Source organism: Camelus ferus, chromosome 9 (assembly GCF_009834535.1).
Source record: "Camelus ferus isolate YT-003-E chromosome 9, BCGSAC_Cfer_1.0, whole genome shotgun sequence".
Taxonomy (NCBI): Eukaryota; Metazoa; Chordata; class Mammalia; order Artiodactyla; family Camelidae; genus Camelus; species Camelus ferus.
Window position 1 is genome coordinate 21,542,023 of NC_045704.1, and position 14,231 is coordinate 21,556,253.

A 14,231-nucleotide genomic window follows, 5' to 3' on the forward strand; every position below is an offset into this window, starting at 1 on the left:
TGGGTATAAGGGCGAGTATTGAAAGAGTTGTCCACTTTTTCTGTACGCTTGAAAATTTTTATAAAATGATAAAGAGGTAATATACATATTTAAAAAATCCCTGCCCTTGTGGAAATTACATTCTGGTATTAGGGTGGACAATTATCAAGGGCGAAGAAGTAAAATATAGTGAATATTAGTGGTAAGTGCTTAATAAATGAAAGGCATGAGGGCTTCGGAGTGTTGTGTGTGGAGGTGAAATGGAAGGTTGAGTGGCCAGGGAAGGGCTCATGAAGTTGTACTTGAAGAGCTGAAGGCAGGAGGGAGCGAGTCGTGTCACTCTCTTGTGGAATGGCATTCCGGACAAAGCAAACAGCAGGTGCACAGACCCTAAGGCTGGAACCCTAAGGCTGGAACCCTAAGGCTGAACATCTCATGAGCTCACAGGTTGTTACAATGAAGAGGTCAATGCAGTAGGAACTGCATGAGAAATGGAAGATCAAAAAGGAAGTGGGAGAACCATCTCAGATCTTTATCAAACCAAGTACAGACAAAACAGCTGTTTATAAATGCTTCTAGAGGCATGGGCTATCTCTGGAGGAATTCACGGGTAACTGCTAATGGTGGCAGTGTCTGGACAGAATTGGGTGATTGGGGTTAGGGGAAGCCCTGCATCTCGACTTTTCACTGGACTTACTGTTTCCTTTTATTCCCCCCCAACCCCAGTATTCTTATCCATTTTTTTTTTTTTTTTTGGCTTGGGAGGTCATTAGGTTTATTTACTTATTTATTATTATTACTATTTTTAATAGAGGTACTGGGGATTGAACCTGGGACCTCGCGCATGCTGAGCATGCGCTCTACCACTGAGCTCAACCCTCTTGCCCTGGACTTTCGTTTGAAATATTCACCATGTTTAAGTTCATTCTTATTTCCAACACAGTGACAAAAGCTTCTAGAGTCCCTCAGTCCCTCTGCAGGCACGGGGCTCCTCCGTTTACAGCCCCTCTTCCTCATGGGTAGCCATTTCAGAAGATTCCTCCCTAGAGCCATTTTCTCTCAATGCAAGAATCGTCTCTCTGCTCTTTTGAATACACCTCAGAGAAATCTGTTGCACAACTATTTGGTTTTGAGGAAACACCAATTTGGCCATAACACGGTGCCCTATCTGGTCACAGTGTCGCAGGAGCTCCCTGTTGACAAGATTGTGGTAGACGATATTTTGGACCGTTATTGTGCGGCAATTCATCTGGGGACACTGAGAAAGAACATTTAACTTGGCCTACTTAAATGACCATGGCCAACATGACAGAAGCCTAGAACATAGGGAGAAATTACACACTGTGCAGAAGACTGCTTGTTAGATATTAAGAACTTACTGTTAATTATTAGATATAATTATGGTATGATTATGTTTAAAATAAACCTGTATCTTGAAGAGATACATATGCTTACTTATTTCTGGATAAAATATGATCCCCAGTATTTGCTTTAAAATTACCTAGAGGGGGAGGGGAGTAGTTAGAGATGAAACTGGTCATTTGTTGTCATTGTTGAAGCTACGGGTACACAGGAGTTTTTATTATACTATTTTCATGTGCTTCAAAACCTAAGGTTTTAAAAAATTGTACAGATAATATAAAGAACATATAGATAAATTTTAGCACACAGGAACTCAAGGTTATTCTGTATAATCACTCATTCTATTGTCTGGTAAAGAAGAGGTGGTCAAAGTTTATTAAAACAAAAATTTTAAAAAAAGAAAAGAAAGAAAAAGAAGAAAAAAAACCACCACCCTGAATTCAGTCTTACTAGTCAAGGTCCTAATTCCACCTGAGCTTCTGGCCCCATCATCCAGCTCTTTTACACATACACAGCCTTACACTTTTCCAACAAGTGTTTATTATTAGTTAAGCCATGATTCAGGATCCCAGGGTGGGGATCACTATGTAGCCGGGTCTACCTTTACCACCCCAGGGAGAAGGACGGAGGACAGAGGTGGGGTGGAGTCAGTTCAGATCTTCCCAGGAAACGTGCCATCGGCCCGGCGTTCGTCCCAGGTCGTCACCTGTAGAAACACAGCCAGTGTTACTCCCTTCTCCCGTGGGGAAACCAGGCGGACAGACTTCTTTGTCTCCCTCACTTTGCCCACCTGTTCGGTCAACAAGTAACCCCAGTACCTGCTCTGTGCCAGGACTGGTAACTGTTCCAGGAGCTGGAGAACCAGTAGAGACCCAGAAGGACAAGAATCACTGTTCTGAATGAGCTGACATGAGCTGACCCACAGTGGGGACAGGAGGTGGGGGAGGGAGGAGGAGTAAGAGGCAGACTCAGTGCAGAGCTGTCCATGGGGAGAGGTAGAGCTTTGAGCGTATGACGGTGTCCTGCTTTAGAAGCCCCGGAGTCAACATTCAATGATGTTTGTCAGAATGGTAGAAAGAAGGACTACTAGGCAGCTGGGGAAAAAATGAGGCTGATCTATGCCCCAGCATGAATGGATCGCTAAGATACACAGTCAAGTGCAAAAAGGTCCAAACCGGATACAGTGTGATCCTACTATTGCTCACAGATGTATGCATATATATAAAAATGATGGAAAGGCCCGTACCAAACTGCAACACTCCCCAGAGGTAACACTCTGCAACTTGTAGACCTTCCTACAGGTGGTTAGAAGCATATTCATCTTTACACACTCACACATTCACATTCATATGCTATGTATTAGAGGAAGTGGATAAATGCACGGATAAGGAAGACTGACTCTGAATCCCTGTTCCATCACTTCCTAGCTGTGTGACCTTGGGCAAATTACTCAACCTTTCAAGGCCCCGGTTTCCAATTCTGCAAAATGAGAATACTGATAACAGTACCTACATCACCCCCTTTTTTAGCATGTTTGCCCTTATATGACATAAAGCACTTATGAAGTAGCTGGTCCACAGTAAATGTGCCTGTTTTATTTACAAACACACACCACACATCACACGTTCTCTATATACAGATTAGGCCATGCTATACAGACTGTCCTGCAACTTGCTTTTCCCACAAGTCTTAGAGCTCTTTCTGTATTCTGCCACACAGATCAAGATAAATACACTATCATTTATCAAACTTGGGTTATTTCTGAATGTTCCCCATTACAAACAACTCTGCAATGGGCATCCCTGTACACAAACATTTTTGTAGGATGTGTAGATGTGAAATTGCCACATCTAGAGTATGAATCTTTTCATTTTGAAAGATCCTCCCTCAGGACTGACCTCAGAAGTGACTAGACCAATTTACAGAACCACCAATACTCAGCACTATTATCCCCACCCCCACTCCTTTTAAATTAAAGGATCAGACTGCTCTGATCCTTTGGCAAATTAGTCTTTGCCCAGTAATCCCAATTCATAGAAGGGAAACTAAAGAAACCATTCAAACAGAGGGCAAACAAAACATTTCCTGCAATGGAATTGTACACCGCAGTATCATTTACAATAATGAAAAAAGACTTGGTGTTGGGAAAACTGGACAGCAGCATGCAAATCAATGAAGCTAGAGCACTCCCTTACACCATACACAAAAATAAACTCAAAATGGATCAAAGACTTAAACATAAAACAAGATACAGTAAACCTAGAAGACAATATAGGCAAAACATTATCTCACATACATCTCAAAAATGTTCTCCTAGGGCAGTCTACCCAAGCAATAGAAATAAAAGCAAGAATAAACAAATGGGACCTAGTTAAACTTACAAGCTTCTGCACAGCAAAGGAAACCATAAGTAAAACAAAACAACAATCTACAGAATGGGAGAAAATTTTTGCAAATGAAACTGACAAAGGCTTAATCTCCAGAATATATAAGCAGCTCATATGACTTAATAAGAAAAAAACAAAACCTATCCAAAAATGGGCAGAAGACCTAAACAAGCAATTCTCCAAGGAAGAAATACAAATGATCAATAGGCACATGAAAAAATGCTCAATATCACTAATTATCAGAGAAATGCAAATCAAAACTACAATGAGGTATCACCTCACACCAGTCAGAATGGCCATCATTCAAAAGTCCACAAATGACAAATGCTGGAGAGGCTGTGGAGAAAAGGGAACCCTCCTACACTGCTGGTGGGAATGCAGTTTGGTGCAGCCACGTGGAAAACAGTATGGAGATTCCTCAAAAGACTAGGCATAGACTTACCATATGACCCAGGAATCCTGCTCCTGGGCATATATCCAGAAGGAACCCTACTTCAGGATGACACCTGCACCCCAATGTCCACAGCAGCACTATTTACAATAGCAAAGATATGGAAACAGCCTAAATGTCCATCAACAGATGAATGGATAAAGAAGATGTGGTATATTTATACAATGGAATATTATTCAGCCATAAAAACAGACATAACGCCATTTGCAGCAACATGGATGCTCCTGGAGAATGTCATTCTAAGTGAAGTAAGCCAGAAAGAGAAAGAAAAATACCATATGAGATCGCTCATATGTGGAATCTAAAAAACCCCACAAAACATAAATACAAAACAGAAACAGACTCACAGACACAGAATACAAACTTGTGGTTGCCAAGGGGGTGGGGAGTGGGAAGAGACAGATTGGGATTTCAAAATGTAGAATAGATAAACAAGATTATACTCTATAGCACAGGGAAATATATACAAGATCTTGTGGTGGCTTACAGCAAAAAAAAATGTGACAATGAATATATGTATGTTCATGTATAACTGAAAAATTGTGCTCTACACTGGAATTTGACACAACATTGTAAAATGACTATTACTCAATAAAAAAAAGTTAAAAAAATAAATAAAATAATGAAAAAAGACTGAGTTCAGCTAAAGGGAAAAGGGATATTTTTTAACTATTAAAGACAACAGCTACCCAATAACTGAGCAGGTTGTACTGATGTGAAAACAGGTACACAATGCAAGCAAGAAAAAAAAAGCCATGGCAAAACAGCACCTAGAATATGATCCCTATCTACACATAAATAGATATAAATACACACACACACGGGCCCACAGAATAGGAAGTGGAAGATTTACACCAAATTACTAAGGGACATTAACTTTGGACTCAGAAGGGAATGACTGAGGAGTTTTTCACTTTCTACATTATATAAATCCTTCATTTTGAAGATTTACAAAAAGCCACCATGCTTCTCATGGAGAAACTGAAGATTTTTTTAAATTGGAAAATAAAAGATGACTGGAAAAAATGTTTTAAATGTTCATATAGGAAAAGCACTGAACTCCCACCCCTACCCTTGCTAAAATACACACACCGGGATCAGAGACTAATTCTGAAAAATACATAGACGAAACTGACACAACATTGTAAACCAACTCTGCTTCGATTAAAAAAAAATACACAGGAAACATCTGGAAGATTTTACAATATTATCAGCCAGGTCAGGAGGATAAGGAATAATTTCCTGTGCCTTCTTCTATTTCTTAAGTTTCTGTGAAGTGGTTATATTGCTTAAAAAACAAAAACAATAACAAAACGCTTATTTTTATTTCATGAAATTTCTGGAATAAAGAAGCCAGGGCTGCTGGGTATAAAGAGTGGGATCACATCCAGCCCTAAGAAGGCAGACACAGCGCGCACCTGATGGGAGGAACCACACAACCTGATGCTCCAGGTAAGGGTGGGCACAGGTCCCAGAAGCATGCTTCCTGGCACACTGTCCAGCAGGCACCTAATGCAGGCGCTGAGGCTGGAGACGGGATGTTATGGGATCACAACGTCGTGTTATCCAAGACCACCCAGGAACAAGGTGAAATGCTGGGAGGGCAGAGGGGACTCAAAAACATACGAGTGTGGTCAAAGAGGTGGGAGGAAAACTGAGCAAGCCAAGGATGAGTGCATTAAAGTAATCTGTTCTCAAGAAGTAAGCCCTGAAGATGTACATCAAAGATGCTTAAAATACTGAAAAATTAGAACAGAATCTCCATCAAAAGAGAGATAAGTAAAAGCATTGATAAATTAAAACAAATGAAGCAGATCTATACGCACTGTCATAAAAAATGGGGGCTCTAAGACACACTGATAAGTCAAAGGAAGTCACGGAACAGACTATATAGTGTGATCTATCCATAAAGGGAAAAGTTCCACAGGCTTATGCATGGAAAATATATATAGAGAAAAAGGAATCTGTTAACAGTAGTTACCTCGGGGGAGAGGGATTGGCGAGCACAGTGGACTTCTACTTTTTTCCTGTCTGCACACATTAGTTTTGTTTTTCAAAACCAGCACTATTACTTTTGTAATAGCATCATATCTTGATTTTAAGACACTTTTTTTTCATTTTAACATCTCTGAAATTAGCATGCTTGTCACATTCATTCCCGGCATTAAAAAAAAGGATTAAAACATCTCTCAGTGTTTCTTATTGTCAACGGGGTCTTTGGATGAAATAGATTTACTATTAAACATAAGTTTTTTTTTTAAACTTTCTTTTGGTGGCGGGAGGTAATTAGGTTGGTTTCTTTATTTTTTTGTTTAGAGGAGGTACGGGGGATTCAACCCAGGACCTCGTGCATGCTAAGCATACCCTCTACTGCTTGAGCTATACCCTCCTAACCTGTAAGTTCTTTATTTAAAAAAGAGGGTATAGCAGAGAATATTGAACAGTAACATGTCTGATCAGATCAGGCCTAAAAGGACTGCCTTAACACAACCCTATTTTTGAGAGCTGCACACTGAAGTAGGTAAGGGTGAAATGACATGTCTGGGATTTGCTTCAGAATACTTCAGAAAAGGAAAGAAACAAACAAAAGGGCTAGATTGAGGAAATGTGGAAAAATCTTGAGACTATTCAGTTTGGGTGATGGGGATATTTGGACATGCTCATATGAGAAAAGTACAGGATTCCCAAAGACGGTGATCCCCACAGGGACAGGTAGAGCGCCTGGGTGAGTCGATCTCGTTTCCTTGGCTGAGAGCCCTGCCTGGTTGAGAATATCGGTAAAAGGAGGAAAGAGAGGCAATTCTAAGAAGAAAAGGCCGTATCCACATCCAGTGATGCCCCATCCTCCCTCTGCCTCTCACAGAGGAGCTCCCACCAAGTCACCACACTCCCCTCTGCAAAGACGCCACCCCAGCATCCCAAGGGCCCCAGGAGGAGGCACATACCCAGGATATGGGGCAGAGGGACTTGTACACACGCTGGTACCATTCGCACACGGAGACATCCCCCCCTTTAGCAGTCATTGCCTTCTCACAGCGGTGGAAGTCTGTGAAGAAAGGGAAGCAGGTCAGCCCAGACCAAGGGCTAGAACACATTTTTGATCAAAACTCACAGAAATACTTTTAATACACAACTAATTACACACACACACCCCCCTCAATTTTCACAAAGAAAACATCCCCTTACAAGCGTAATACTAAAAAGGGCTAGACAAACCTCACTAACCTGATTTTGCAACCCCTAAAGAACTACTGTTCAATGGGAAATTCTGGGGTCAGAAACGGTAAGGCAACATGAGAGGCATGTGTGGGGATTACGGAAGTCCAGAACCAGGGCAAGGGAAGGGGAAGATGGTCTTGATGCTAAGATGCTGGGCATACACCCGAGAAAGAAAAGCATTATTCACATGGACATCAAATTACATTTATAAGGATGTTTATAGCAGCGTCATTTGTAAGAGTCCCAAACAGCATGGACCAATCTTCAAAACTGTTAAATGCAGAAATCCAAACACAAAGGAACACATACAGTATTAATAAAGTTCACAAAGAGGCAAACCTAAAAGCGGTGATAAAACCAAAATGTAATTGCTGTAAGTCTGTGGGGTTACACCTCTGGTTGGGAGAGTAGAGTGTCGTTTTCAAGACAGGGCATAGAGTAGGCAGGAGAGCTCAGGGTGCTGGCAGGATCTAATTTTCTTCCCAGATTATAGTTAACAAGGAGGATTCACTTTAGAATTATATATTTAGTTGTATGTACTTCCTGTATGTGCATTAGATTCCATACACACACACACACATCTTGAAAAAAAAAAATCATTGTGGGAACCAAAGTTTGCTGACTCTGGCCCAGACCTTGAATACAGCTGGTATAGAGGGGCATGGGCCCTACAAGGTAGGACATCCAGGATGAAAGAGAAGAGGCCTGGGATGCACATCCCCTAGGAGGAAGCAAGAGGTGAAAGACTTGAGGTGTGGGACCAGGGGAAGGTCAACACTGCCCCTGCCCCATGCCCCGCTCACCCAGGTAGTTCTGCCAGCAGTTCCTGGTCTGGTTCTGGTTGGGGAAGCGGCTGTCAAAAGGGGCAGTCTGGTAGTTCTTGATTTTGATCTTGATGTCTTCTGCCATAGTGCTGACTCCTGGAGGCAAAGACAGTGGCTGTTGGTAGGCGTCCTAGGGGGCCTGGGCATGGAGATGTCAGGCCACCCAGGCCCAGCGGAGGCCTGACACAGAAGAATGGGCTGGGTGTGCACAAGCCACCACTCCTTCCCTTTCAACATACTGACACAGAGGAGAAGGGGAGGGCAAATCCACTTTAAGTGTGGAAGTCACAGCAGGGTGTGTGTGTGTGTGAGGGGTCAACTCCTTGGTAAAATCAGGCCTTATTTGTCCCAACATGACCCTAGCTGACATTCACTGAGTGCTTACTACAGGCCAGGCACTATTCTACACACTTCATTCCTACAGCCACTCTAAAAGGCAAGAACTATTAGTAACAGTTTCAGACAAGAGACAGGGTGTTTAAGTGACTTCCCAAGGTCATAGAGCACACATGGGGTGGAGCTGCACTCGATCACTGACATAATTACACTGCAGAGGTCCCTAATCTCTTTTGGTGCCAAGAACTCCTCAGGGGTCTAACGAACCCTTTCTCAGAATATGTTTAAATGCATTTAAAAGCTGCATAGGATCACAAAGAAAACCAATTATAGGTAGCTGAAGATTTACTAATCACCACAATTTTGAAATAATCATGAGTGCAAAAGGTATTTTGTGACATCTGCAACCATAATGTGATATAAGATGACCAGCAATTTTGACTGGTGACAAAGTCACTGATGATGCAAACACTACTAGGGCTGCTGCCTCCATTCCTACTGAAGGAACTGTTACATTTCAATTAGAGAGATTAGTAAACATCCAGGTGTAAATTTTCCTCCATCAAGCACTAGTACCCCTTGAATTCTATGATTCTGTGGACCCAGGGTTAAAAACTGCTATAATCTCTCTTATGGGGTGACACGCTGTTTTTGCTGGGGAATCTAAAAGAAACTGCCTCTATTTCAGATTATTCGACGAGTCGCGGGGTTACATAGAGGTGAGCAGACCAGTGATCCAAGGTAATGATAGGGATCGGGGGCACCAAAGTAGAGTCTTTCGGGGAGCGGAGAAATGTGGAACACCAGCCGCTGGGACACAGATGCAATCGGCATCGTTGTTTTGCAAGCGATCTACACCCATTATCCGGGAGTGAGGGTGGATCGGGGATGATCCCGCGGGCCTTCCGACGTCCAAGGCAGAGGAGGGGCCAGACAACAGGAAGCCAGGCTGTGCCTAGGACAGCCGCCGGGAGGACACCTGCGGCCTGGTGATTGAGAGCACTGCAGTCCAAACTACCGAGTCCAAATCCTAGTCGCTGGCTAAACTGCTTAACATCTGAGCCTCAGCTGCCTCCTTGTCAAAAGGGATAATCACTTGCCCTACCTCAGATGTAAAGGCTAGAGGGAGGATTAAATGAATTAATATTAACCGTCTAGAATATTAATGGCATTGAGGAAGAAGTATAATCATTAGCTACGATTACTAACTGTACAGGACCTCAGTGCCCCGGGAGGCCGGCCACTGCCGGCCAGAAACCTCACCTCGTTCTCCGGGAAGCAAGGGTCGGGCTCCTCAGTCCCCCAGGCTGGGGTTACAGGCCCCCGAGCCCTCGAAACTCACCTAAAGACGCCCCCGAAGCGGCTGGAAGCTCAATGTGACCCTCAGCAAAGACGCCAGAGCCGGACCGGAAGCGGAATTAAGACCGGCCGGAAGCGGGGCGAGGCGGCATATAAGGGAGTCTTCCGTGCGGCTAGAGCGCCGGCCCCCGAAGCCGTTCAGGCCACGCCCATGCGTGCGACCTCTGACCTCCTATTGGCCCAATCGCGAGCTTGCAAGGCACTTGGAATTGCTCCTAGCTGTGGCTGTTTCTAGCTGTGGACGCCGCTTGGTTACATGTTCTTGTCAACTCCGTGTCTCTACCAGGAGAAAGGGGTTCTGGGTCTTGGGGCTGGCTCGAGAGTAGGCCTGGGGAAAATATCCCAGCGGAAATAGTCATGCAGGACTTATTCAGTTGAACGCTTACCCTGTGCGAATGTTGTTGAATGAGTGAATAAAGGGGGCTTCTGGGATCTGAAAGAGGGAGTTATAGAAGAACTGCTTTCATCTCTCTCCTTAGTCTGGCCTTCAAAGCTTCCCACATACTGTGTTGGGTGCATTGTGCAGGCCTAACTGGTTCGGGGTCCTCTTACACATCCTGTGTTCATCAGCATTGTAATTATTTGTGGAACTACCTGTTTACATGCCTGCATTCACCCCCCCCCCCCTTTAATGAGATCTTCCTAAAGCCCAAATCTCTTCCCTGTTTAAACCCCTCTCTGGCTCCCCTGTGCGCTCCGGACAAGGCCAGGCCCTTACTATGGCCCACACATCCTTTGTGAACTGATCCATGGTCCCCTCTCCAGCCATACTGATATTTTAGTTCATTGAACAGTGCTGTGAGATCTACCTCCAGGCCTTTGTTTATGCTGTTTCTTCTGACTATAACATTCTTTGCCTACCTGATTTCTCAAATCAGCTATTTCCTTCTCCAGGAAGTTTTCCTTGACCCATTCCCCCACCCCCAGCCTAGGGCAGATCTCTCCTTTTGGGCCTCCTGGACTCCCTGGAGTTTCCCCATCCCAGCTCTGACCACTCTTGGCTGGCCCTGTCTCGTGATGGGTCTGTCTCCCCACTGGACTGTGAACTCCCTAAGGGCAGGGTGCAAGGTTGTCTTGGTCACTGCTGAATCCCCAGCATTACCCGCAGGAGGACCACTCAGCAGGTTCTGAGTAGACGCGGAGTAGGCTATCCTTGGGGGTCTGAATTCTATGGCCCCCAACTTGGAGTGGGGAAACAGAGGAGGTGGTTTTGCGGGGCAAGCACTAGGTCTAATTCCTTGATGATCCCTAGCACAGGGAGGGCATATAGTAAGACCTTTTTGGAGTCTGAGGCCTCCCTTCAAGGGGACGCAGTAGGTAGTTTGGAAAGTTAGTTACTGGGTCTGATTCCTGTACAAGTCCCAGTACAGGGCAGGCACACGGTAGGCAGGTCCTATGGGGTCTGAGGTTGATTCTTCTGCGTGTCCCATCACACAGTGAGCACACAGTAGTTTCCCTAAGGATCGGGGTCTGTTTCGCTCACGGTGCGTCTAGGGATCACACAGGTTGGCTAGGGGGCGATGTGGGGTGTTGGTGGTGCGCACAGGCTGTCTAGTGGATCTAGGCAATATCAGTGGGAAGGATGTCAGCACGCACAACGAGGCTTGACGGATTATTTTTATTGGGTCGCTGCTCCCTGCCCGCCCCCCATGCGGTCAGGATAGGCTAGGCCAGGCACGCGGCCCCCAAAGCGGTACGTGTACTTGCGCCGCCCGCTCTTGCGCACGATGTCACGCCGGTAGTAGTAGCGAAGACCTCGGCTCAGCTTCTCGTAATTCATGCCGGGCTTCCTCTTGCGCTCGCCCCACAGCCGCGCCACCTAGGGCGGAAGCCCGGCTTAGTCCGAGAGGGTGGGAGGGGACGGGGCTAGACAATGGGCGGGTGGGGCGGGGTTCTGGTACAATCCACACAGGGGTTAGGCCTGGCGGAACCGAAATAAAATGGGAGCGAGGCTGGGGGCGGGGCCTAGGTCTGTGCTAAGCAGAGCGAATGGGCAGGGCTAAGTGAAACAGGAGGAGACCAGGGAGGGATTTGGCCAGCCTGGGAAGCTGCCCCACCTCTTTGGGATCGCACAGTTGGAACTCGCGGCTGTTGCCGGTCCAGCGGATGCAGCTGCTACGCGCCCCGTCGTGGAGCAGCTCAAGGAGAAACTGCCACAGCTGAATGGGACCTGCAGGAGGCAGGTGAACATTCAGGTTTCCTGGCCCCAGACCATGTCGCTTGGATGACCTAGGAGTCCGGATCTCCCTCTCCATATAAGGGACCCAAGAGTTGGCCTCGGGGACCCAGGCATCCGGACCCTCATCTCTTTTTTCTCACAAAATCCAGGAGCTTACGTCCTCATCCCTAGCTCCCTGGAAGACAAGGAGTGTCAATTCTCTCCCTCAAGACTCAGGAGTGAGGGCCACTGCCCCCTCCTCTCTGGAGCGCTTGCGTATCTAAGCCCAGTTTGCTGGGTCCCACCCCCTTAGGCGCCTAGGCCCCGCCTCACTAGACTCTGGCTTCGCTCTCCAAAATCTCGCGGGCCTCACCTCTGTGGTTACTTTTCGGATAACGAGCCGAGGTCGCGCTGTCCGACTGCTGGCTCGTTTCGGAGGATGCTGTGAGAGCTGAATTCTGGTACCCTTTCGAAAAGGTGGTGCAATCCGTTGGCAGCCCCGAGTCCCAGGAGATGGTATAGTCCGAGCCCGCGGGCCCGCCCCACGAAATGGTAGAGTCGGCGCGCGGTCCTCCTCCCAGGCCCTTGCCCCAGTAGGTGGGGCCGTCGGGGCCCAGAGAACAGTTCCAGCTGGTGGAGCTGGCGGCGACCTGGGCTCGCGACCAAGAGTTGGCACCCCCCGTGGAGGTGGCGCAGTTCTGGCCAGCTGCCCCTTCAGAGCCAGCCAAGGGGGCGGGGCCCAGGGCCTGGGAGACGGGGCTCCAAGGGACCGAGCTGGTGTTCGCCAGGTCTGTCCAGTCTCCCGACCACGTAAGAGCCTGAGGGGCGGGCTCTGTGAGGAGGAAAGGACCCCAAGTGAGAGGAGCCCAGATGTCGGGATCCCCGGCCCCCTTGGGGATTCTGGGAGTCGCAGCTCTCAGCTCTGGCTCCTGGGGCTCCCAGGCTCCCGTATCTAGGTCATGCCACCTGGAGTTCACAGGCGTCCCCCGTCCTAGCCCCGTGACCCCTCAAAGATCGGGGAGTCTAAACCTCTAGTCACAGTGGGGGACCCCGGTCCCCTCCACACCCCGCCTCTCCGCACACACTCACCCGCCCCGCATGGAGCTTCTGGGTACGGTAATGCGGAGGCCCAGTTCGGCTGTGGGAGCCCTGCGGGGTATAAGGACGTAGCTGAGTTTAGGGAAGGGTGTGAGCAATGACTAGAGACTCCACTCAGCCTCTCACCCAGTGGTCTTTATTTGTCGGGGGCTGAGAGTTGTTACCCCCAGCCACTACTCACTCAGACCTGGGACTCAGGACCCTGGTCCCCTCCTCCTTCAGCTTCAGGAATTCAAGCCCACACCACTCTCCCCATTCGACCCCAGGAATCCAGGTACGCCCCCTTGCTCCCTCAGACAGCGGAGCCCAGCCTCTCACCTTCTTCCCCAGCACTCAGGGGCCCCAGCCCACAGCCACCTTTCCAGTCTGTCTCTGCTGTCAGCGTGTCCCCTTGGAGTGCCAGTTCAGGGAAATAGAAGTCGAGTTCAGCTTCTGCAGGCAATAAGATTAGAGCCCCGTCAGGGTCGGTGGAGGCTGCCACATGGGTACCCTCCCCACACACATTGTCTCAGCCCCAGCAGCCTACCCAGCCCTGACAGCCTGTGCCCCAGGGGCACTTCCTGTGGTGATGCTTCATCCCAGTTCCACAAATCCATGGATGCCTGTTGTGAATATTCTGGGGGGGGGGGGAGGGCACAGGGTGAGCTGGTGACACTTAGGACCCTGGAGTCTGGGTCCCATCCCTTGCTTCCCTCAGAAGGAGTCCAGGCTTCTGCTCCCTCCTTCCCCAGGACCCTGGAATCTTGGCTTCCAGTGTCCTTTTCTCTCAGACCAGGAATCCAGGCCCCCAGACACCCAGTCCCCACTTAATGGCTCACCTCTGGCAGGTCCCTCTGCCCCCAGCCAGGGGTCTCAGCCCCATTTCATACCATGCACACCCTCCCCTGGGGGCCTGAGCAGGGGGAAATTTTCCAAGACGTCAGAGCTTGGGGTCACAGCTGGGGTCGAGTTGCAAGACCAAGGCGGGACCAATCTATTCCCCCCGCCCCACCCCCTCCAGGGATGGCCACTGGCCTCCCTGGTAGCTGGGGCTGTCCTGCTGCAGGGGTGGCTTGTAC

The 14,231-nt window shown here is 47.6% G+C and overlaps 2 protein-coding genes across 3 annotated transcripts; both read right to left on the reverse strand.

Annotated features, from left to right (window-relative positions):
• Window positions 1–1,858: 1,858 nt before the first annotated feature.
• LOC102506051 (cytochrome c oxidase subunit 6B1) lies at window positions 1,859–10,057 on the reverse strand. 2 transcript variants are annotated; one of them, XM_006184409.3, is made up of 4 exons: window positions 9,901–10,057; window positions 8,202–8,318; window positions 7,125–7,225; window positions 1,859–2,047 (listed from the first exon to the last, which is right to left on the reverse strand). In XM_006184409.3, exons 2-4 carry the CDS (start codon window positions 8,305–8,307, stop codon window positions 1,994–1,996), a joined length of 261 nt encoding a protein of 86 aa, XP_006184471.1. In that variant the 5' UTR covers window positions 8,308–8,318; window positions 9,901–10,057; the 3' UTR covers window positions 1,859–1,993. The 2 variants fall into 2 exon arrangements, with proteins under 2 accessions (XP_006184471.1, XP_032344055.1); XM_032488164.1 differs by lacking the exon at window positions 9,901–10,057 and adding an exon at window positions 9,822–9,846.
• A 1,459-nt stretch (window positions 10,058–11,516) lies between these two features.
• On the reverse strand, window positions 11,517–13,769 carry ETV2 (ETS variant transcription factor 2). Its single transcript, XM_032488100.1, is given in 6 exon segments — window positions 11,517–11,736; window positions 11,975–12,087; window positions 12,449–12,907; window positions 13,165–13,224; window positions 13,492–13,648; window positions 13,650–13,769. Coding segments are annotated over 6 exon segments (1,110 nt in total). The 3' UTR covers window positions 11,517–11,535.
• Between the last annotated feature and the right edge of the window lie 462 nt (window positions 13,770–14,231).

Bases quoted from the DNA above. Each gene is read 5' to 3' on its own strand.
- LOC102506051 (XM_006184409.3), bottom strand. From the start codon at position 8,307: ATGGCAGAAGACATCAAGATCAAAATCAAGAACTACCAGACTGCCCCT. The intron at 7,226-8,201 runs GTGAGCGGGGCA...CTTTCTTCACAG, and splicing joins CTGCTGGCAGAACTACCTGG to ACTTCCACCGCTGTGAGAAG. The intron at 2,048-7,124 runs GTATGTGCCTCC...GTGTTTCTACAG, and splicing joins CCCTCTGCCCCATATCCTGG to GTGACGACCTGGGACGAACG.